This window comes from Cyprinus carpio, chromosome B2 (genome assembly GCF_018340385.1).
Source record: "Cyprinus carpio isolate SPL01 chromosome B2, ASM1834038v1, whole genome shotgun sequence".
Taxonomy (NCBI): Eukaryota; Metazoa; Chordata; class Actinopteri; order Cypriniformes; family Cyprinidae; genus Cyprinus; species Cyprinus carpio.
Window position 1 is genome coordinate 22117434 of NC_056598.1, and position 25065 is coordinate 22142498.

A 25065-nucleotide genomic window follows, 5' to 3' on the forward strand; every position below is an offset into this window, starting at 1 on the left:
GGCACATGCATTAACGTGTTGAGCTATGGGAAACATACCATCTACATTTAGACAGGGTGTGGTGTGAGCGGAGCAGGTTTTTTTCCGCTGTTCCAGACAGAGATTGTGGGGAAAAAACAGGTTATAGGAAGTAAAACAATCAGCATCTCTAAACTCACAGTGTTGGTTCTTTCCCTCCTTGTTTAAAAGGTAAACACTTCCAAAGTGGGCAGGAAAAGACTCCCCACCAGGAGCTGCTGAATCAGTCTTTCTACCCTCCCCCTGCCTACTGCACCAAACCCAGCTACCCTCACTCTGACCCAGTCACATCCTCCAGGAAACCCCCCTGCTTCAGCTCAGGCCTGCAACAGTTAACTGGACTCTTTCTTCATCTTATGACTCTAATGACTGCACTGCCACATCAGAAGCATGAGGTATATGTTCCCCTCCTTGTCTGTCTGTAATATTTGCTTTTTTCCTCAGTAATCCCTCAGTTCTCATCAAGTTGAGTTGCGTTAGATCCTTCGCCCCTCCTCCAACAATAAACCACATATGGTTCTCATATATAAATCCATGTCATCCAAGTCTAACTCAAAACCAAGGAAACGGATGAGGAACATGATGCACAAATACAACAAAGTTTACATCCTTCTGAATGTGTTTGTAAAATGTCTGAAAAGCAGCGGTTTCTAGCTTTTGTGCTGTAAGCAGAACGTTTGCATGAGGAATTCAGGCTTTTACAGCTTGAACCAAGTGGCTTTGGGGGTAGCGAGAGAAAGAAAGAGGGTTAGAAAGGGTTCTGAAATGCCACATCAGAGGGGGCTTTGAAAAAGGAGACTTGTGGTTAGTTTCTCCAACTGTTGGACACAAAAAGGCAGTGTGGTGGGAAGGGGGCATCTGCTGAAGATTGCTTAAAATCTGTTTACACTGCTCATAGATCAGCAGTTATCACAGGAAGGGCAGGATGTGGTAGTATAGCATGATCTGAGGGCCGGGGCAATGGGGGAGTAGGTTATCCTTACATTACCGGACCTGGACAAGATTCAAGACAAAAGGCACAGTTGTTGTTCTCCCTATATCCTTAAAAATATTTTTTAAGGTTCATATGAAGTTTAAAAGTATAGTTCACCCAAAAAGGACAATTCTGCCATTATTTATTCACCCTCATGTCATTCCAAACCTGTATGCTTTTATTTTGAAAATCAAAAAGACACATTTTGAAGAATGTACATGCTCCTTTTGTCCATACAGTGACAGTTCATAGTGGGGAGTATAAAAATACTCCAGTCTAAATATTTAAATACTCTGTTCAGTTACAATGCGGAACAAACCTGGTGTGAAAATGAATCTGAAGATTTGTTGACGTCAAGGGAAAGGAGGACTAATAGTGAATATAATCTATGGAGCTTGATAGATGGGGTTTGAAAAGTTGTCTTGGGGGTCTATGTAGATTTTGTATTTTGTTTCATTTTGTAGAAAAAAAAAGAGAAAACTTTCCTCAGCTTGTATAAAAAAAAAAAGAAAAAAAAAAAAAAAAAGCATGATTTCACAGTAACTTTAAAGGGTGCAATAGGTATTTTTTTTTAATTAATCTTACATTTATCTCTTCTGCACAAAGTGTGTTATTGCAGCTGTTAAGTTTTATAAATCATCCTTTTAGCACTGGCAGTAATGTTATAGGTGGATGAAACATCTGGATATACATTATGGACTCACGTCTACATGTGGATTTTATGTGTACATATTATGTAAAGGTTACAGGATTTAATGGCATTAGCCATAACAGGAATTGTATATATAGAAATTGTATATCTATTTGCATAAGCAAGGTTACTAATTGATTTTATCACACTAGTCACATGTTAAAGTCATGTTTAAGTATTGTGGATATATTTTGAAAAGTATTACTGTAAACAATTTTTGCTTGTTTTGAAGTGAGAGACAAGTCAAAAATAATTCTGTGGTAAACGACTGTATGCCACGGATGCTTTCGACAGCTTTATTCTTTTAAGATACACCCCATATGCCCTTTATATGTGGTTTGTGAATTAATGTACATCAGCTACAATGATAAAAAACAACTACTGAATAACTTTTAATTTGGTCAAAATAGTGACTCTGATCCACTTCTGAAAAGAATGATGCAACAAGTGCTGCCTAATCCCATAGTCTCCAATCTGTCTGACACACACAAACACATGTAAGCTTTTTTATTAAGAACTGCAACAGACTCAAGTACTTCCTCTGACAGCATCGAGTGTACAATCTTCTGAGAAGAAACTATCAGTCATCGAAGCGGTGCAGGGTTGGGCTGTGTGTGGGCACTGGAGGGTCGACCCAGTTCAGCTGCCCTATGCAGAGCGTGTTGCATCAGGCTGGAAAAATGCTCCACTCAGCCACCAGGGCAGTAATTACAGAGTACCTATGCTGAGCTTGACAAGAAGGACGTCAAAGACCAAGCATGAAGATGGAGGTTATGAGGCAAGAGAGAGAGAAGGTAGACAAAGCAGTGAAGAGAGGAAGAGGGCCCTTAACAGCCAACAAAGCTGTAAAAATAGAAGGGTGGGAGTTGAGACGCAGACAGGGTGTGAACATTTTCTTAGGCTTTAAATTTACCTGCTCATATGCAATACGTAACCAGCCAACAATAGGTTTTAGAGATAATGAGTCTGGAACTGTAACAAATGACCTTCCTCTTCACACAACCAATGTAACAATCTGCCTATACAGATATGCAAAAATGACTCTAGTAAGTTTTTGTTGCTTAAAATTGGATGATAAAGGAGCGGCTTTTTTAACCTTCATCTTGACTAAAAGGGCAGACAGAGACAGAAGCATGTGACTTGTAAATTTAGATTTGTGGAAAGTCTGCCTCCTTGTGGTACGTGAACAATGATTCTGCTTTAGACTCCCGCCAGGGAGTGAAAAAAACCACTCAACCAGCAAATCTGCATATTAGAGTAGCTTCTGAAGGATGATGTGGCTGAAAATTTAGTAGTTAGTATTAAGTAGTTTAGTCATTGTAGGAATAAATTACATTTTAAAATATCAGTTATCAAATTATAATATTTCACAATATTAGTTTTATTTTAATTTTTTTTTGACCAAATAAATGCAGCCTTGGTAAAAAAATATTTTCAGCCTCAAACTTGAGTACAAAAGAGTAAAAATAAATCTAGGTAGTATAAATCTAGGTTAATGTTAATTTCTAAATATACTAATACATCAACATTTGTACAAATTAACATTAAATGTATGATAAATTGGCAATGAACAATATATAAATTAACATTTTTAAATTGACAACCTTCATTCATTAAATAAAAAAAAATCATAATGATTGTGTTTACACAATGCAATAATGTTAATAACTGATTTTTAAAACGTTACGAAATTGTAATACTAAATCAACTTCATGGTTTGTCAACTATGAGAGAGTCTTACATCAGCACCAGTAAAATGGTATATCTTATATATAGAAAAATAAATAAAATAAATTTGCTTTTTCACTTGTACACAACCACCCTATAATCATAAAAATCCACCCAGTGTTTTTTTAAATCATGATAAATAAGCCCTATCTCAAATCAAGATCCCCTATCCCACTCTCAGATTCTTGGCTGTGTAACATCGGACAGACCCAGGCCACTCCCACGATTGTTGATTGACACGGGCGTTTCAGCCTAGACCCACCCTGAGTGAGCCGTTCCAATCCGCCATTGTTTCACCACTGGAGCAAATGTAGACAAGTAAGTCTCCTAAGCGACTGAGGTGTTTTGTTTTTGGATGTAATAATGAACATAGCGGTTGTCATTTCAAAAAAGCATCACCTACTTCCTTTGATGGAAGAAATAAAACTCACAGACCCATTTATGAACCCGGACTATAAAGTGGCTGAATAAGCTTGAAAAAAGTAGGACAACTGTCAATGGAATCTGTGCATTAGGTGCCAAGTGCACAGCTCAGCTGATTATAAACAGCAACGCAAACCTATGACTCCAGCTGATCCCCTACAAGAACCAAGAATAACTTTGTTTTCAGTTCTTAGATGTAACCTTTTTATTATTTGTACATTCAGCACTTACAGGAGTAAACAAAACAAACAAACAAAAAAAAAAAAAGTAAAGAAAACAAAATGTCAGCTTTTATGCTAAAACGATAAAAATATTAAAAACCAAATGTGAAAAGGTTAAATATGCATCCCATTCTCCATGGCAACCTGCTAACAGCAAAGGGGTGGTAAAAGGCAGACAATACGTAACAAAAAAAAGTTCAAGGAATGTGAGGAAAACAAGAGGCAAAGTAGTGATCAGGACTCAAACCGAACACACCGAAGGCTTTCTGAGCATCTCTTTCTGATCCCAGCTTTACTCCTTCAGATCCGTGACGACACTACACTTAAGGAGAAAGAGAATGTCACCAAACCAGGAGGACGTCTTGCGGTCCGATCCATTTATACCAGAAGTCCATTAACACTGTGGTGGGAAATGAACACCAGGAGCCTTAAAGCCCAGTCAAGAGACAACGAGAAGAGTCTACATGGAGACACAGCACCACTGTGGTCCCAATGTGTATGTGTGTATGCACCCATGTGTCTTTACGCAGAGTGTGTGTGCATGTGTGTGTTTTTATAAAGTCTGAGTTGGTCCTCAGGAAGGTAGGCATAGAGCTGTTACAGCACATACAGGAACAGGGGTCACAAACTGGACAGTTCCAGACTCTGTTCCCTTAGTGTCGTCGATCTTTGAGCGGAGGGTCGCTGCGGCTTCGTGACCTCCTGCTCCCACTTGCACTGTTTCCACCAGGCCTGCGGTATCCCTCCTTCCGTTTATCCCCCTCTCGCTCCCTTTCTCGACCTCTTTCTCGGTCTCGTTCTCTATCACGGTCTCTCTCACCTTCCCCTGCAGTGGCCCCACCAGTCTTCATCCTCTCTCGCCGCTCCTCCTCACGTTTCTTATCCTCCTCTTCCATCTCCTTCCTTCTCTTCTCTCTTTCCCTCATGCGCTCAGCACGAGCCGCTGCCCTTTGTGCCGCCTGCAATGCAAAGTGCGATGGGTAATGAGCACTGGCATAACATCATAAAAAAAGAAAAATGTTAATAGTTTGCTAATAAATAACTAAAACGTGCAAAGAAATATACCTGCTCCTCAGTCAGGGGGAGCCAGTATATGCACGGAGCCGCTTTGGTTTTGCGGAAGAGGTCATCCAGCAGTTTAGCAGGTGGATCCTCTGGTCCTTTTTCTAAAAAGATATGCACAAAAAAAGCCAATAAATAATAAATATTTGTTATTTATAATATATTTACAGTTAAGTATATAGTATATATAAAGCATGTAAACAAATTGTATAATGTAGATATTTAAAGTGAACTAATAATAACAATAGATTTAAATATAATATTTCTAAAATATTGTGGACCCTGCACCACAAAACCTGTCATAAGGGTCAGTTTTTTGAAATTGAGATTTATACATCATCTGAAGGCTGAATAAATAATCTTCACATCGATGTATGGTTTGTTAGGATAGGACATTATATTTGGCTGAGATACAACTATTTAAAAATCTGGAATCTGAGAGTGCAAAAAAATCTAAATATTAAGAAAATCTCCTTTAAAGTTGTCCAAATTAAGTCCTAGGCAACGCATATTACTGATCAAAAAAAAGCTGACATATTTCCAGTAGGAAATTTACTAAATATCTTCATGGAACATGATCTTTCATTAAGATCTTATTTTTTTGCCCTAAAAGAAAAATCTATAATTGTGACCCATACAATGTATCGTTGACTATTGCTACAAATATACCCATGCAACTTAAAGGTGCTGTATGTAAGATTTTGACTCAACTATATATTTTAATATTTTACTGTAGGATGATTAATTTAGTTTGATCACATCCAAAATAAAAGTTTTGTTTACATAATATATGTATGTGTACAGGGTATATTTATTATGTATATATAAATACACACACATAAATTATATATTTAGAAAAATATTTACATGTATATACATTTATATATTTATATTCTTATATTTTATATTATATATAAATATATTTAATATATAAACATAACATATTCTTCTTAAATATATACATGCATGTGTGTGTATTTATATATACATAATAAATATACACAGTATACACACATATATTATGTAAACAAAACTTTTATTTTGGATGTGATTAATCGTGATTAATCATTTGACAGCCCTAATAAAAATACCATAATATGTTTGCAGATATTTAAAGGGATACTCCATCCCAAAATGAAAATTGTGTCATTATTCACTTACCCCCATGTTGTTCCAAACCTGTAAAAGCTTTGTTCGTCTTCGGAACACAATTTAAGATATTTTGGATGAAAACCGGTGGGCTTGAGACTGTCCCATAGACTGCCAAATAAATAACAGTGTCAAGGTCCAGGAAGAAAAGCATCGTCAGAATAGTCCATCTGCCATCAGTGATTCAAGCGTAAAAAGATATGAAGCGACGAGAATACTTTTTGCACACGAAGAAACAAAAAATAACGACTTTATTCAACAATTCCTCTCCTCTGTGTCTCTCCAAATCAGCGTAGCACCATTTTGGCAAATGGCGGGTCGCTGATTTGGAGAGGAATTGTTGAATAAAGTCGTTATTTTTGTTTTCTTCGTGTACAAAAAGTATTCTCGTCGCTTCATATCTTTACGGTTGAATCACTGATGGCAGATGGACTATTCTGACGATGCTTTTCTTCCTGGACCTTGACACTGTTATTTATTTGGCAGTCTATGGGACAGTCTCAAGACTCCCGGTTTTCATCCAAAATATCTTAAATTGTGTTCCGAAGACGAATTAAGCTTTTACGGGTTTGGAACGACTTGGTTGTGGGTTAATTGTGTAATGATTTTATTTTCGTTTGGGTGGAGTTTTAATTTAAGTGACAAGTTAACATGCTTGTTTATCTGAAAAACAGTGCTACAGTCAGTTATTCTCCTTTGAAAATGTGTGTTCAGTACCGGAATGTCGAGCTTTGTTTTGGTTTGTGAAACCCGCCCCCACTGCCAGTTTACCCAATTGTATTTCGGCACCCCGGGTTGCCAGTTGACGGAAAACACAGTGCATTTAATTTCATTCATCGTCAAGTGTGCTCGTTCCTGTTTGTGTCGTCAATCTGCCAACCAGCGTGTGCGTCAAGTCTGAGGAGGAGGGGCCAGGTGAAAAAACCCTCTCCAATATTTTGAATTTGGACTGTAATACCTAGTTCAACCACTTGGTGTCATTCCTACATACAGCACCTTTAAGACTGGCTTTATGGTTCAGGGTCACATATATATTTAACATTTAAATAAATCAAATATATTGAAATTATTTAACATTTAAATCATACAAAACAAATACTATTTAAATATTTTGATAAGTTAAATATTAAATATAAAATATTTATTTGTAATATTTAAATACATGAAAACAAAACTGAAAGTTAAAAAATAAGAAATTATTAGTAACAAATATATAAAATGTACATAGACTAACAAATAAAAACAGATTTTAAATATCAATAAAAGTAAACAAATAACAGTAATAATAAACTTCACCACACAAGTAACTGACAACTTTCAGGTTTCTCACCCTTTTTATCGGTTTTCTTCTCTTTGCTCTTTCCTCTTTCCTTGCGCCGCCTTTCGCGATCTCGTGAACGCGATCTTCTGGCCCCAGCTTCCCGCTCCTCTCCAGATTTGCTGAAGTCTCTCACTTTATCTCTGTCCCATTCCCTCTCTGCACGCGTTCTCTCCCTCCTTTCCATTTCCCTTTCACGTTCTGCCCACTGATCACGCTCTGGAAGGAGAGGCAGGGGTACTGGACGGCCAGGCCCAGCGGCTGCCGTCCCATGAGGCTCCCCTGTTGGCTTTTCTCCTGCTGGACCCAAACCCCTGTGGAAATCCAACTGATGGGGTTGCACCAGGATTTAGAGACAATTAGTTTCCATAGAAGAAAAAAAAAGAGAGAAAACTGAATACATTTTAACATTAATCTCCTCCAATTAAATTAAATCCTTACCTCCTCTTGCGTGCAGAAATCAACACTGAGGAACTTTGGGTTACTCTGGGGCCACTTAACTCCATGTAGTGCTGTACGAGTGGCCGTCGCCTCTTCCACACTAGAGTACTGAGGGAAAGTATAGATAGACAGAGAGTAAGAGACAAAGAAATTCGCAAAAAAAATAAAAAAAATAAAAGATCCAGAAGTATGAAGGGAAGAGACTTACTGTGACGTAACAGTGAGATTTAATCTTGTCAATCCAGAAACCTTCCTCTACTACAGTCCCTGTGCGGTTTAACAGCTCCTTCAACTGCCCCAGTGTAAACGGCCTCACCAGACACATAACGAAACAAGTCTGCCGTCACTCAACCTGGGACAATAAATCCATGTGCATGTAGCATCTTTATTTTATCAATGATTTAAGTGTGTATACACTTACCAGGTTGCAGATATGGACAATGTTAGACAGCTTGCCACGAGGAGGAGAGGGCTGTTTGGCTGTGCGGACCGGGTCATCAATGGTGATACTCACACCAGACTTCTGCTGGCTAATGGATCGGCGAATCAGTGTGTCACTGGGAGTAACTTTAGGCAGGAAACAAAGCGAGAAAGAAGTGAGTGAGATCACACTAATCTCAATGTCAGATTTTGTATTTAAAACTTAGCTACATACATTTCAAACTATTGCAGAGAAAATTGAAATTTGTTCCTTGCTGTAACTCTCACCTGTCTTCATATCAACGTCTCGCCCAGGGGACGATGGCTCCGTCTCCATGGAAACCTGAATCGAGCCTTCAATTTTTTCCTCCTGGCTAAGTCTATCCTGCCCTTCACTTCTTTCTTCCTCATCCTCATGTTCACTTCTTTTAGATTCTTTCTGTCCATTCTCTTGTGTGTCAGAGGGCACAACCTGTTAAGTTGAGAGGGAGCAATGGATATTTTACCAAACACATGCAAATAATCAAACACACATCTCTGCTTCTAGTAGAGGAATAACATGCACCTGTGTTACAGTTCGTCTAATTTTCAGGTCTTGGTCGCCCCTCTCTCCTCCTTCCTCCTCCCCAGAGAGATGCATCTCCTCTGGATGCAGGTCTAATACAGCCTCCTGACCCAAGGCAGGCTTGATGTCTGGTATTAAAGACTGTAAAGAGTGAGGACTGCATTATGGTACTGTTCATCAGATGATGGAGGACAGGAATAGTGGCATCTTTTAAACTTATTTTTATTTCATATTTTATCTGACCTTCAAAGAGTCTGTGGTGATACTGATGGAGGGTTTCTTGGCAGTGACAGCTGTACTGGAGCCCCATCTCCTCTTCCTGCCAGCGCCAGCACTGCCTGCGGCCTCTGCTTCCCCCTCCGAACTCACCACCCCAGGAGACTGTTTGCTGCCTGGAGACAGACAGCATATGGAAATCTTTGAAATCTTGATTTTAAAGCCTTATCTTCTGGATTGCAAACTTAACACTGTCTTAAGACTCTGAAAACAATACACTCCCCTTTTTTTTTAATTAAAAGGGATATTTCACCCAAAAATGTAAATTCTGTCTTTAATTATTCATCCTCATGTTGTTCCAAACCTGTAACACCTTCGTTCGTCATCAGAACACAAATTACAACATTTCTGATGAAATCCGAGAGCTTTCTGACCCTCCATAAACTGCAAGGGTCCTACCATGTTCAAGGCCCAGAAGGGTACCAAGAACATCCACAAAATAGTCCATGTGACGTCAAACATCATTTTGGAGAGTATCACGATGCATGGACGTGCTATGATCTGAATGTTAACAACACATGCGCATGGCGCTGCTGACGTAGAACATGCATGTGCTGCACCTTGTTTACTTTCAGAGGAAAGCATGCACATTCGTCATGATACTCTCTCCAAAATATCTCTCTCTCATATTTTCTGAATCTATGATGTCATCAGCCCACGTCTCGCCCCTAGTCAGACACTTCTACGTAACGTAACAGCAACAAAAACATGACAAAAACACTGAACGATTGTCTTTTTATTAACTAAGATTAACAGATTAATAAATGTATTTTTTCATGTTCGTTTGTATACCGCGGGCAAGGGTTATGTGCATAGTCTTCTCCATTTTTATTGCATCTCTGTGGCAGAATTACAGCCCCACATACTGGTTTACATCGTTTTGTGTCAGTTTCATGTGAATGCAGATATTTTTTAAGACAAGGAAAAAAAAAGATCGGATAGGGAAAGCTCTGGCTTCGTGTGGATGTAGCCTAATACTTTAATTCAGCATGGATGCATAAAATTGGTCACAAGTTCAGTAAAAGAAATATTACTGACATATTTTGAAATTATTTCTGAAGGACCATGTGACACTGAAGTCTGGATCAATGGCTGACATAACTAACAAATGAATGACTAACAAATTATTTTAAATTGTAATAATACTTCACAATATTATTATTGCAGTTTTTATTTTGATCAAATAAATGCAGCCTTGGTAAGCATAAGATACTTCTTTCAAAAACACAAAATTAAAAGAAGAACAAAAAAGAAATATATCACATGACCCCAAATGTTTTACTAGTATTGCACAGTGAATGATCTCTCCAAATTAATTACTTAAGGGGAAACGTAGAGATACTCACTGCCAAGAGAAATCCTTCGGGCAGAGAAGGTCTTTGGCATGGTGCTCTGAAAGAGAACAAACACACCCAAGCCAAGGGAAAAGGTGAGATAGTATATATGGAAAGAAATCACAGGGTACAGAGTGGCAAAAAATGTGCGTGCATGTATGAAGGAGATAAAACTAAATGACAAAGAGAGACCAAAATAGAATGAGCCATCAACAAGGAATTAGGTTAAGAGATATGAAAGGGAATCTATTAGGAAAGACCACCTCTTCAGTCAGAGTGTGTACACTACACACACACTGTGTGCATGCTCTTAATGTAGTTGGAATTTGACAATTTCAAAGATCTATCTCTGCTCTGAAGATGTGGTCTTGTCCTCTCATACACAAAAATGCTTTTTTAAAGGCTTTGCTGCAGTTTTCTATCACACTTAGTGGGCCCTCAGATTGAAATTTCCTTTGAGGCAGTTACTGTAGTGAGGAATTAAAAAAAAAAAACTTTTTACATTAGCTCTGCAGTGGCCATATATATATATATATATATATATATATATATATATATATATATATATATGCATCTACTCTTTATCCTGTGGTCAACAGGGTTACCAGGGAGTCTCTGCAAATATTAGCATTGTCTAGGCAAAACGTTTAAAGTAGAAAATGGAGAATGACTACTTAATTCCCGGTACCATTGACACATGTTCTTCACTGGGTTGGGAATGGCCCAATCACACATCTGCATGTGCTGTATCTAGGCAACAACTGTCCACTCAAAGAAGGCTGGGAAATTTGGGCACAGATCTGAGAGCAGGCTGGCAGAAGAACTCTTATGTAGAACAATGTGGGTGGAGTTTGGGAGACTTTTTTGTCTTTTTTGAAGTCCATCATATTGGCATGAAAATGGAACGTGGGAGGAGCCTTTCATACAAACTGCTGAGAAACCTTTCAGAAGTCTGAGTCACTTCACACTCACGTCAGATGTATTTGTGAAGATGTCCATGTTACGAGGGAGACTGCACAAGGTTTCTGTCTGTTCAGGTTGAATGAAGCAGTTTCACTGCTTTCATGCAGCCACAAAACAATGCAACAGATGAAGTCCATTTTCAAACTATCAGTTAGGTTTGATCATGATAGTCCAGAGAAAAATGAGAAGGCTGTAAAATCCAGCAGAGCCAGTTGTTGTATTACAGTGAAATGAAAACAGTTCAAAATTTTCTTGGAAATTAAGAAAACACTTCAAGGTTTTTCTGTAGGATAAAGAGAGAAACTAGTCCCATTATATAGTGAACAACTGGGACAATCACTGGAAATGTCTCCATTAAAACCCAAAAAAGTCACAGTGAACAGTCCTGAAGATGTCCATTTATTTGCTTATGGTTTCTGGTAATCTCACTTCCATCCCTTGTTGCTATCTTGAGCCAAAATGAAACTCAGCAAAATGTCACACCCACATTACTCAGCCTTTCATTATCAGTCCAATCAACAGGTGCTTCCAGCCAATGCCATTGAGGAAATGTGGCCATTGAGGAAACGTGGCCATTGTTGCCTGGTGTGTTGCACTGCAGAGCAGACTCAAGGGCCTATCAGGTAAAGCCATGGCGCTGGGAGACAGTGGAACAGATGCTACAGTAGAAGTAATAGTTGTATGCAGGTACCAATAAGGGCAATGGAAGAGGCATGAGCACCTTTACAACAAAGCAATCAAGGGGGTTTTAAACATCAGCCAAAGTGAGAGAGTGCCCCCTGCTGCTTCTATCTAGGACAGCTTCAGCAAAGGTTCACACAACATCATCTGTGACCACAAAACAAGCAAACAATACACAAAGCTGCTAAATTGACTTATGTACAAGTAAACATAATTAGTAATGCTTGCATGTACCTGTAATAATAATAATGCATCATTACTGAAAAACATAAGGGGAAGGATGACAGCCATTTATTAAATGTTGTTTGCCTCTTTATGTGGAGATATGTGGTGAATGGTAGAGTTGGGTTGGCACTCCTCTGTGCTCTTACCTCCTCACTGTTCTCTGGAACCTTCTCAGGCTCTGCCATGACCGCCTCCTTCACCTCACTACTGAGAAAGACAGGAGCAAAAAGAATAGGGGGAAAAAGGGGAGAATGTAATTAAATGAAAAAAAAAGAAAAAAAAAGAAGAAAAAACCTAAATGTAAAAAGGTCATGATTTACACACCCTCAACAGATGTTAGGCAGAATAACAGTCTCAGTCCCCATTCTCTTTTATTGTATGAAAAAATGCAACAAAATGCATGTGACTGAGGTTAATATTCTGCCTAAAATCGCATCTTCTTTTCCATGTAAGCAAAAAAGTCAGATTGAAACAACATGAGTGAATAAACAATGACATGATTTAGATTTTTTAATTACAGGTTTTGCTTTGTTTTCTTACTGACAAGGTCTGTAGAGTCTTCAGATATGTACACTTGCATTGCTTTGACCGTTCTCTGTAGCACCTACCTACTCACACATTAAGACTGGTTGATTATGTACCATGCCTGCACATTATTGGTCAAACCACATAAAAAAAAACAAGAAAACAAAGCCTATTTTTTAATTAAGAAAAATACAATTAAGAAATTCCACTTTCAAATTAACCCACTACTAATCTGGTCAGCCAGATTCATATAAAATTCCAAATGGGAGGAGGGAAAAAATAACAATTTATGACAACTTACAACAAACAGTGTATCCTAAAATACACACAGATCCCTACAGTATCCACTACCTCCAAAACAGAGACTAATCAATCATCTCTACACACAACCGCAACAATTACAGGCCTGCTTTTCCAAAAAACAACAGCTCCATGCTGTAACTATAAACTTGAGAATGCAGTTTCACATTGACCTCCAGGCTACATGTCGAGTAAATGCTGCGCTCATCCCGCAGAGTGGAGTGACACGCGTGGCGAAGCGTCACTGTTTTAATCTTTTATTCCCTTTTAGATCATTCACACTGCCGATAAAACGAACGTAGCGGATTACAAGTCGTTTCACATAAAGTGCGCCCTGATACTAACATATATCTCTAGCACATAAAAAGACATATGACAAAACCCGCTCCGCCGCATTGTGGGATGCGAGTACACGAGTGCAGCGCTGAGCATCATCGGTCTCTCCTCCCCGTCGAGCAGCATAACGCACAGTCAGATCACGCACCTATCAGCGCCTCTCTAATGACTACAAACGAATTCAATGAACACCGCTCGCCCACAGCTAACGGGCCACCTTGAGCCCCATGTTATTGGTCAAACGCGCAGTACAGCCATGTTTAGATGAGAGAAAGGGAGGTGCGCGAGACTCACTGCAGCAGGACCCCATTATCGCCGGCTGAGAGTCAGCCGCACTGATTGCCTGTTCGTAATTCAACAACGCGCTCTTAAAACGAGCTGCATGCAGTTTTGGGGAGGAACTGAAAAACTAGGGAAATAGTAACTGTTTAAAACGATGCATCTTCAAGCACTGTTGTTGTGTTATTTTACATTGGTAAGTCCGATTCGTTAAACAAGCCGTTCAAAAATTCGCAGATTCATTTGACCTTATTTTATCTTCAGTTTCGAGGCAAACTATACAAGTTAAATTATAAATTATTAGAGTTTGTTTGCTTTAATTTGTACTTTATTCGTCCGTTCAGCAAAGGTAATGCATTTAATATCTGAAGCGAGGAGAACAGTCGCAGCCATTTACAAACCTGGCAAAACAGCTTGCAATCAATAAAACATTAGTAACCTCTATTTTAACAACAAAGAACTGTTATGAAAGCAATTACAATTCCCATCTCATTTTGCATTACCTCACACAGCTATTTAAATTATTTAAATATGACGCATGTAATTGTAATATTTTCTCCCATCTCATTTTAATGAGCTAAGTAAACTATTTGTAGCATGTACAGCATTAACACTGGCTCTCTGATGCTTCAGTGCTGTTAACTGTAGTTTTCAGAAATCAGAAAGAGCTTCATGACAAAAAAAAAACTGATTATGGCATATTGCTGCTACACTTGATCAAACTGTCCTCCTTGAAAGTACATTACAAATAATTCCAAATGACAGGATAAATTTTGTGTTTCCTGGGTACAATAAATAGACTATAAAAGGACTCAGGCAGCCAAAACTTTTCAATTATTTCACATTTTACATGAAAACCTTAAAACTTTCAATCAAATGCTTCCATCTTGACCCACATCATAATCACCATATTTTATCCCTGCTTGGATATCCATCCCTTTTTAACTTCATAAGTAATGTTTTCATTCAATCTCTGATTTCTGGTGTACAAATATGATCAAAGTAGAATATAGGCAGACCTGGTAGTGTCTTTGTTAGTGTCATCTTCTTCAATATCATCCTTTCTTCCCCTTGTTACCTTCTCATCTTGTAGTTCAAGGCAGGGTTTCTAAAATGTATAGAAAAAGTAGAGTATATAAAAATGTTTAAGTGTCTTGCACAGACTGAGCCTATTAAATGGCAATTAAAGTAGCATGAGGGTAATAAATACTGTGATTAGTCAGGGTGTTAGAACCAAATAAAAAAAATAATTTAATGCATGTTTTTGGCTGCTTGCTAACCTTGGTTTGAATGACATCCTCATTGCCCGTGTCTTTTTCCTCCTGCTCTGTGAAGACTCGTTTTTTGCGTTGGGCTGTAGGAGGCTTTTCAGCCACAACTTTTTCTGTGGCCTGAGATGTAGACTCTTTCTGGACCTCTTTAGACTGAGGAAGATAGAAGTGAGTTATTCTTAAAAATTTGGCCATGTAAAAGACAGATGCATTTTGCATCTATAATAGTATGTTATTCAATAAAAAAGTGAATTATCAACAGTTAGTGAAATTGTATCAACACAAAGCCTATTTCAACTCTACTTAATTAGCATAATATAGACATGCTTATTATGCAAGTCTGTGGGGCAACTTGCCATTGTAACTGCCATTGTAAGTGGATGTTTGTTTGTATTCCTTGTGATAATAGAACCTGGAACTTTCTTTTTAATGGTTCACCCACCACTGTAGTACTTTAGTATAGAATTCACTCAGTTGTTGAAGTTTATCTTCTTGCAAAATTAATAAAAAGTTGAATGTTTGATGTAGGGCTGCACAATTTATTGAATGCGATTGTCATGCGCATCTTGTCAGTAAAGCCGGTTCTGTGATTAGTAGTAAATCTCCAGCACGTGGTTTCAGAAGGAGCAGCATTTACTACACAGAGCCATAGTTCAGTGATTGATTACAATGATCAATGAAAGTGTTTAAAGAGAGCAAGAGTGAGTTAGCCTGACAAAAAGATAAGAAACTTTTGATCTACTCACCTTCCTACCACCTGAAGTAGAATGACTTTTCTCCTCCTCCTCTTCTGATGATGAACTGGAGGAGCATGAGGAGGATGAAGACCCAGAATCCGAGTTGGATGAGGAGGACTCGCTGGAGGATGATGATTTTCTTTCTTTCTTCTCCCCCTGCTTCTTTTCCCTTTCTCTTCCTCTTTTCTTCTCCTCTGAAAGAGGTTTCTCCTCATCCTCCACTCTTCTGAGTGTATTAGGTTTAGTGTCTTTGCTTGCCTCACTATTCTCTGACATCTCCATCTTCTTTTCCTCTTGTTGTGCATGTTGTTTGGCAGGCACCTCTGGGGTCTTGCTCTCAAGCTCATTGGAGGCTGAAGCAAGGACTGATGTTTGAGGAGCCTGAGAGGCATCTTTTTCCTCAGGCTTAGATCCTAATGGAATTGAGGGGGCTTGTGGCATGGGGCTGTCTGAGAAAGTACGAGGTCTCTTCAGCACAGACGTTGGAGAGGAAGGGAGAGGAGTTCTCACAGGAGCATCTCTGAGGAAGCGGGACTTCTTTGAAGAAGATTGAGGGGATAGTGGTGTTGCAAGTGTGGGTGACTGTTGTGGGACAGGCTCTGTAGATCGAGCATCTTTGCCAGTGCTCTGAGGTTCACCAGTCTCACTCTCATCTGGCTTCTCCATTGGACTCTCCAGAGAAGCAGGTTGGGCCGCTAGATAGGAGAGACCACCAATATCACGACCACGCTTCCACGGAGGAAGACGGCTTTCTCTTTCTTTCTCGTGTTCTTCCTCTTTTTCAAGTTTCAAAGCCTTTTCTTTTTCCTCCTGCACTCTTTTCTGCTCCAAAAGTCTTTCCCTTTCCTCCAAGGCTCTCTGCTGCTCTTCTTTTAAAGCCCTCTCCTGCTGCTCTTTCTCCTTTTCCAAAGTTTCCTCTCGTTCCTCCTCTGCTTTCCTCTGTGCTTCTCTCTCACGCTCAAGAGCTTGTTCTTTCTGCAACCGTTCCTCTTCCAAAGCTTTCTCTTTCTCAAGCCTTTCTCGCTCTTGCCTCTTGCGTTCCAGAGCGGCTTCTCTTTCATGTCTTTCTTTTTCAGCCTTCTCTTTCTCCAGCCTTTGCTGTTCTTTGGCCCTTTCCATTTCTTGTCTCTCTTTCTCCAATGCAGCTTCTCTTTCCAGTCTCTCTCTCTCCAAAGCTTGCTCTCTTTCTAGCCTTTCTTTCTCCTGCCTCTCCCTCTCTAGAGCTTGTTCTTTTTCTTGCCTCTCTTGTTCCTGTCTTTCCTTCTCAAGCCGCTCTTTTTCCAGTCTCTCCCTCTCTAAAGCTTGTTCTCGTTCTTGTCTTTCCTTCTCAAGCCGCTCTTTTTCCAGTCTCTCCCTCTCTAGAGCTTGTTCTTGTCTTTCTTTCTCAAGCCTCTCTTTCTCCAGCCTTTCCCTCTCAAGAGCTTGTTCTCGTTCTAGTCTTTTTTTCTCAAGCCGCTCTCTCTCCATCCTTTCCCTCTCTAGAGCTTGTTCTCGTTCTTGTCTTTCCTTCTCGAGCCGCTCTCGCTCTAATCTCTCCCTCTCTAGAGCTTGTTCTCGTTCTTGTCTTTCCTTCTCGAGCCGCTCTCTCTCCAATCTCTCCCTTTCTAGAGCTTGTTCTCTTTCTAGGCTTTCCTTCTCAAGCCTCTCTCGTTCTAATCTCTCCCTCTCTAGAGCTTGTTCTCGTTCTTGTCTTTCTTTCTCGAGTCTTTCTCTTTCTAAGGCTTTTTCTTGTTCTTGTCTTTCTTTCTCAAGTCTCTCTCTCTCCAATCTCTCCTGCTCTAAAGCTTCCTGTCTCTCTCTCTCCAGTCTCTCCTTTTCTTGCCTTTCTCGTTCCAGAGCTTGTTCTCTCTCGAGTCGTTCTCTTTCCAATGCTTGTTCTCTTTCAAGCTTCTCCCTCTCTTCACTCTCCCGCTGTAAGGCCTTTTCTTTCTCTTCCCTTTCTCGCTGTAAAGCCCTCTCCCGTTTTAGAGCTTCTTCTCGTTCCTGTCTTTCCCGTTCCAAAACCCGTTCTCGCTCTTTTTCCAATGCCTTCTCCTTTTCTAGGGCTTTCAGTCTCTCTTGTTCTCTTTGCCTTTCCCTCTTTTTGTTTTCTTGCTCCCATAAAAGATGGCTACCTTCATCCTGCTTCATACCATCACTCTCTTCCACTGCCGCTGTTCTTACAACACTAACACCTTGGTTGCAGATCACTGAACTAGGGTATGACAAAACTGATGCTGCATTAGCTGTGTGGGTAACTGCAGACACAACTCCCTCATGGTGGCTTCTCTGTCCATCCATTCCCTCCCTATCATGCTTTCCTGCCCCAGAGAAAGCTCCCTCAGACGCCATCTTGCGTGCCAATAAGGTCAGTGGGCCTGGTCTGCGTTCTGTGGAGTCGCCTGCTGGTTCAGGGCTACTGCTACGACTGTCACTACTGGAACTACCAGAGCTCGAAGAGCTAGACATACGCTGCCTACCTGGGGGCTCTCCGGGACTAGGGGGGCTCTGTTTAGGGGTGTCTGGGAGTGGAAAAGAGAGTTCAGGAGGAGGGGATGGGGGAGGAGTGGGCTGTCTGAGCTGCTGTGATAGTAAAGGTATGTGTTGGGGGGGCGGCTGCTGCTGTTGCTGCGAGCCACCAGATCTTTCCCTCACCGGCTGGCTTTTTGGAGGCTGTGCTCGACGACTCCGTTGAGCACTGGCATTCCACTCCTCCTCCTCATCATCATTGTCATCCCCACCTTCACTGTCATCATCACTGTCAGCTGGTACATGGCTTGATGTTGGTCCTCTTTCACCAACAACCCGCACAGACAAAGAGGCTATTGCGCCAGGCTGGGCAGGTGCAGAGGGGGACGGCTGCCCAGGCATTTCTTTTTCTCTGAGCTCATCACTCTCACTCGCACTCACCCCAAATCCCCCAGCCACTGCTGTATCTCCTTTGTGTTGGTCAACTAAGGAGGGAGCAACATCCTGGTGGAAATATACGTGTTGGACACAGAAGGTTAAGTTCATGCCCCAAAAGTTTGTTTTTTGATCCAAAGTCAACACAATCAGGAGAATGCAAAAAATTTCTAAATAAATAACATTTAGCCTTACCTTGCATTACTAAAAATAAAATACTCATTTTGTGGTCCAGCCCAGAACAAACACTGTAGAAGCAGAGGATTGATATTATTTCTAACCTGGTTAGTGGCAGCACAAATACTGTCATTGGCCTCTGTGTGGTCTTCATGGTCTGTTCCTAAAATAAATAAATAGAATATATAAACCATGACAACAGTGTGTGTGTATATATGTATGTATTACATATAAATTAAAAATTTTATATAAATTATTTTATATACAACTTCATAATTCCACATTTTTCAGAAAGTGAATGTTTACCTCAAATTTCCTTTTTTTTTTTTTAAATATAAACATAAAAGTAAATTGATGCAGATTTACATTTCATCAAATGACGCTTACATCAGGAGTTCAATGCTTTTGTTAGTACACTTATTTTAAAATTATAGAAGATATATCACAAAGTATATTCATCATCATCTAACAAAACACTTAATGCTCAAAAACCCTTTGTATAACAACTATGTACTGCAACTATAAGAAGAATCAACAGAGGACTTGCTGGCTTTTTTTAACAACAATTTTTATTTGTCAAACATTGTCATCCCCATGTAATGCCTAGAGATAAAAAGATTGCACATTAACCAAAAAACTAGCATGTGTTGAGAGTACTTGTAAATTATCAGTGTTTCCAAATTTCACCTTTACTACTATTTACACAAGGATGCAGCATTTTTTCTGGTTAACAACATTACACACATTCAGCTTCAAAAAAAGAAAGTAAAAAACACTATTTCCATCTGATTCTCACCATCAGTTTCAGCTGCCTCTCGTGCTTCCTTCTCCAAACGCTGCCTCAGAAGCTCTTGCTGTTTGGCCAGGTACTGTTTAATGAAGCTGTTCTGACTCATTTCCTCCCCAATCTAAATAAATACACATGTAATCCAAAATGCTACAGTTGTTTTAGAGCAGTTATGTCAACTACACAAGAACACACTAGGGCTGTGCGATATGACAATATATATAGGATGGACAAAAGAAACAGTCTATCGTTTCATATTATGCTCAGTCGTTTATTTTGTGGTGTCGCAAAATACATTGTTTACTGTAATACTTTTTCATCATTTAGATGACTGCGTGATGAAGCGGAGACAGAACCAGGTAGAGAACGACCAGCCAGGACAAAACGAGGAGCTCGTTCCTAAACGATGTAAGTATCTTAATTATGTGACTAAACTACTTGTTTAACTAAATCAATTTAACATTTGCAATCGTGAGAGTATTCGGCAATTAGCTCCCTTGTCATGGTATGGTGCTTAACTACATCATGTTATAAATAAAAACTCCCGTGTCCCGTTCACCTATTTTGCTCATTTCATACACCCATTTGATTTCTCCATAAAAGTCTCAACGGACAGCACAGTGTGACATTGATACCAGAAATACACTATCCTTTATCAGTCGCTGTTTATGTAGAATGTAATAAAATCAGAAGGATCATTCTCATGTTTCGACGCTTCACTGGTTATTTTCTTGTCACTTAAGTTTTAATCAGGCAATCTGTCCAGTCAGGCAAGTAAAAGTCTTGAGCCATTTTTCAGTAAACTTGCATTTAAACTAGCTAGGAGGCTGGTCAGCTAACTGTAGCATGCAGTTACTATGGATGGGGGGGGGGGGTCTGTCTGTCCAATTATTGTAAACGGTCACTGGGTCCGTCAGACTGGAGCACTGTGGCCACCCTGCACACTTATATGCGTCATAATCCCCGTCTTTGCAAGTATCATCATAAACACAGTGATTTAGGTCTTAAGAGAGAGTAAACAGCTGAAAAAGAAAACGCAAATGCAACAGTATATCGGATCCGGATTTCGGCCTTAAAGGGAAAGCTGTCCAATGTTCGTCCTGTCTGCTATTCATATTAATCAAACAAAAGAGAGAAAATCTCTCAATGCTCGACAAAATCACTTTTGTAACTTTTATAAGAAGAAATTTAAAAATAAAAATAATAATATATAATTTTATATATATATATATATATATATATATATATATATATATATATATATAGGTCCTTCTCAAAAAATTAGCATATTGTGAAAAAGTTCATTATTTTCCATAATGTAATGATAAGAATTAAACTTTCATATATTTTAGATTCATTGCACACCGACTGAAATATTTCAGGTCTTTTATTGTTTTAATACTGATGATTTTGGCATACAGCTCATGAAAACCCAAAATCCCTATCTCAAAAAATTAGCGTATTTCATCCGACCAATATAAGAAAAGTGTTTTTAATACAAAAAAAAAGTCAACCTTCAAATAATTATGTTCAGTTATGCACTCAATACTTGGTCGGGAATCCTTTTGCAGAAATGACTGCTTCAATGCGGCGTGGCATGGAGGCAATCAGCAAGTGGCACTGCTGAGGTGTTATGGAGGCCCAGGATGCTTCGATAGCGGCCTTAAGCTCATCCAGAGTGTTGGGTCTTGCGTCTCTCAACTTTCTCTTCACAATATCCCACAGATTCTCTATGGGGTTCAGGTCAGGAGAGTTGGCAGGCCAATTGAGCACAGTAATACCATGGTCAGTAAACCATTTACCAGTGGTTTTGGCACTGTGAGCAGGTGCCAGGTCGTGCTGAAAAACGAAATCTTCATCTCCATAAAGCTTTTCAGCAGATGGAAGCATGAAGTGCTCCAAAATCTCCTGATAGCTAGCTGCATTGACCCTGCCCTTGATAAAACACAGTGGACCAACACCAGCAGCTGACATGGCACCCCAGACCATCACTGACTGTGGGTACTTGACACTGGACTTCAGGCATTTTGGCATTTCCTTCTCCCCAGTCTTCCTCCAGACTCTGGCACCTTGATTTCCGAATGACATGCAATATTTGCTTTCATCCGAAAAAAGTACTTTGGACCACTGAGCAACAGTCCAGTGCTGCTTCTCTGTAGCCCAGGTCAGGCGCTTCTGCTGCTGTTTCTGATTCAAAAGCACACGCCTGTGCACGGTGGCTCTTGATGTTTCTACTCCAGACTCAGTCCACTGCTTCCACAGGTCCCCCAAGGTCTGGAATCAGTCCTTCTCCACAATCTTCCTCAGGGTCCGGTCACCTCTTCTCGTTGTGCAGCGTTTTTTGCCACACTTTTTCCTTCCCACAGACTTCCCACTGAGGTGCCTTGATACAGCACTCTGGGAACAGCCTATTCGTTCAGAAATTTCTTTCTGTGTCTTACCCTCTCGCTTGAGAGTGTCAATGATGGCCTTCTGGACAGCAGTCAGGTCGGCAGTCTTACCCATGATTGCGGTTTTGAGTAATGAACCAGGCTGGGAGTTTTTTAAAAGCCTCAGGAATCTTTTGCAGGTGTTTAGAGTTAATTAGTTGATTCAGATGATTAGGTTAATAGCTCGTTTAGAGAACCTTTTCATGATATGCTAATTTTTTGAGATAGGAATTTTGGGTTTTCATGAGCTGTATGCCAAAATCATCAGTATTAAAACAATAAAAGACCTGAAATATTTCAGTTGGTGTGCAATGAATCTAAAATATATGAAAGTTTAATTTTTATCATTACATTATGGAAAATAATGAACTTTTTCACAATATGCTAATTTTTTTGAGAAGGACCTGTATATATATATATATATATATATATAAAGTCTATACATTATACACGTTAATTCTATCTATCTATCTATCTCGATAGACATAATTAACACAGTGAAGACTAATTAATTTACACAATGTATGTAGCGTTTCTTATGTATTATTAGGGCTGGGCGATATATCTAACGATATAGCTACGCTATATCGCGTTCATTATCGCAGATGTATCGCCTTTGATAATCAACGCGATATTGCGTACCTTGTCAGTGATCTACGGCTCTGTCTATTAAATGCCGCTCCATTTGAAAGCAGGTGATGGCGATTTAGCGGTAATCAAGGAACCAGAATTACTGACTAGATGCGCATGATCATATTGTTAGATATATCGCCCAGCCCTATGTATTATATATTTTTGTCCTGTTGCTTGCAGTCAGTTTCTTATCCTTATTTCATCACTGACTGTTTATTTATCTTCAGTGAGCATGTTTTTTTTTCTGATTTAAGGATTGTATTAGTTTGATACTGACATTGACATTGGTGATAAGGATTATGAAAATTCAATGGTATCAAAGATTTTAACATCATAAAAACCTTTTTAAAAGGAAAAAATTAAAAAAAAAAAAAAAAAAAAAAAAAAAAAACTACACCGTGATATAAAATTATTCATATCGTGATATAAGATTTTGGTCATATCGCCCACCACTAGAACACACAGTAACACGCTTATTCCTACTGTAAAACATTGCAGCTCGGCTCACCCGGGAGTTAGGCTGCAGGCCAATGTGATGAGTGGAGGTTTTCTGAAGGTTCTCCAGCATGAGAGCCTGTTGCACATGCAGAACGACAGAAACACATACTTTATTATCTACACCAAATACTTAAACATACTTTGCAGCAAAGGTAAGTAAAATACCTGGAACTGGACAGCAGACACTGTTGATTATATTACTTAACTTAACAGATGCTAACATAAGAAGTTGATTATTCATATTTCATGTTTGTCTGGATCAGAGTGAATGGTGTAAGAATGAATAAGCATACATATGTGACCATGGACCACAAAACTATAATAATGATCAATTATTATATCTTATATTATTATACATTATATGATCAATCAGTCATAATGATACATTTTTTGAAATTAAGATTTATACATTAATAGGCAATAAGAAAAAATACTTATTGATGTATGGTTTGTTAGGATATGACAATATTTGGCTGAGATACAAATATTTGAAAATCTGGAATCTTAGGGTGCAAAACAATCAAAATATTGAGAAATTTGCCTTTAAAGTTGTCCAGATGAAGTTCTTAGCAATGCATATTACTAACCAAAAATTACGTTTTGATAAATTTACGGTAGGAAATTTACAAAATATCTCCATGGAACATGATCTTTAATTAATAACCTAATGATTTTTGGCATTAAAAAATATATATATATATTTTGACCCATACAATGTATTGTTGGCTTTTGATACTCGTGCTACTTATGTACTTATGACTGGTTTTGTGGTCCAGGGTCGCATATTAAAAACATGTACTTATTCATTGATTATTTGATGATTATAATTGAAACATACAAATGGATTTACTCCTGCTAGTTTCATTATATACAAACCAAGCAAGTGCACTAAATAAGAACCTAATCTAGACAGTGATAGACAGAGATTTGTTTACATCCGTTCAGTAACAGTAACTTCAACTCAAACTTCAAAGCAGATGCGGCGCGCGGCACATCAATCAATCAAATCCTCCCACCGACGCAAAGCAACCGCGATGCGACTTCAGTGTTTATTTCAGCAAAAGCACATGACATTCAAGGGATAAGACGTCTTTAATATTTTAAAAACTTTAATTTTTTAGAGACTTTTAGTAAGCGCGTCCCCGTTTCATAATCCCCCAACCCCCCCAACACCTTATGCACTAACAAAGCGCGAGCCCGCCGACAACTTAAAAAAACAAACTCTCAGCTCCCATCCATCCAGAGACTTGTAAACACAACCGCATCGCCCCGAACCCTCTGCGACGTCTGCGCCCTCCCAAAACTCACATGCATGGAAAATAAACGGCGCTTTTGCACGCCACACACATACACACAAACAGGCAACAGCGGGGGACATGATGACACACTACACACTGGATGAGCACCCCAGCTAGTGCGCTAGCAGCTAGCGAGAGACCACCGACGCTCGGCCTCCGAATCACGGTCCTCGGACTCTGCGGAGCCGAGAAACCTGCAACTCCCACTCACCCCTTTGAGCCTCTTGATGAGAGCATTCTTCTGTCCGCTTTTCGGAAGCCCTCTCTCTTCCAATGCCGCCTTCAAATCTGCCACCCGGAGCGAATGGAGCGGCCTCCCGTCCAGCGTAACGTCTTCGAGGTCCGCCATCTTGATTCCCTTCGCTCGTTCTGTAGCTCGCGCAGACCGCAACGCCTTCCTCACCGACGTCAGCGCGCCACGAGC

The 25065-nt window shown here is 39.5% G+C and overlaps 1 protein-coding gene across 2 annotated transcripts; it reads right to left on the bottom strand.

Annotated features, from left to right (window-relative positions):
* Positions 1–4490: 4490 nt before the first annotated feature.
* On the bottom strand, positions 4491–25059 carry LOC109112284 (apoptotic chromatin condensation inducer in the nucleus-like). 2 transcript variants are annotated; one of them, XM_042718684.1, is made up of 18 exons: positions 24853–25059; positions 23354–23419; positions 19793–19904; positions 19101–19159; positions 15946–18888; positions 15209–15352; positions 14948–15036; positions 12635–12692; positions 10632–10677; positions 9253–9401; positions 9010–9150; positions 8733–8916; positions 8446–8591; positions 8233–8340; positions 8025–8132; positions 7596–7911; positions 5120–5220; positions 4491–5013 (listed from the first exon to the last, which is right to left on the bottom strand). In XM_042718684.1, the coding sequence occupies exons 1-18, from the start codon at positions 24988–24990 to the stop codon at positions 4708–4710; spliced, it is 5214 nt and encodes a 1737-aa protein (XP_042574618.1). In that variant the 5' UTR covers positions 24991–25059; the 3' UTR covers positions 4491–4707. The 2 variants fall into 2 exon arrangements, with proteins under 2 accessions (XP_042574618.1, XP_042574617.1); XM_042718683.1 differs by having other exon boundaries at positions 12635–12695.
* Between the last annotated feature and the right edge of the window lie 6 nt (positions 25060–25065).

Bases quoted from the DNA above. Each gene is read 5' to 3' on its own strand.
- LOC109112284 (XM_042718683.1), bottom strand. From the start codon at position 24,990: ATGGCGGACCTCGAAGACGTTACGCTGGACGGGAGGCCGCTCCATTCG. The intron at 10,678-12,634 runs GTAAGAGCACAG...GTTCTCTTTCAG, and splicing joins TTCCAGAGAACAGTGAGGAG to AGCACCATGCCAAAGACCTT. The intron at 8,917-9,009 runs GTGCATGTTATT...TCAACTTAACAG, and splicing joins TTAGACGAACTGTAACACAG to GTTGTGCCCTCTGACACACA.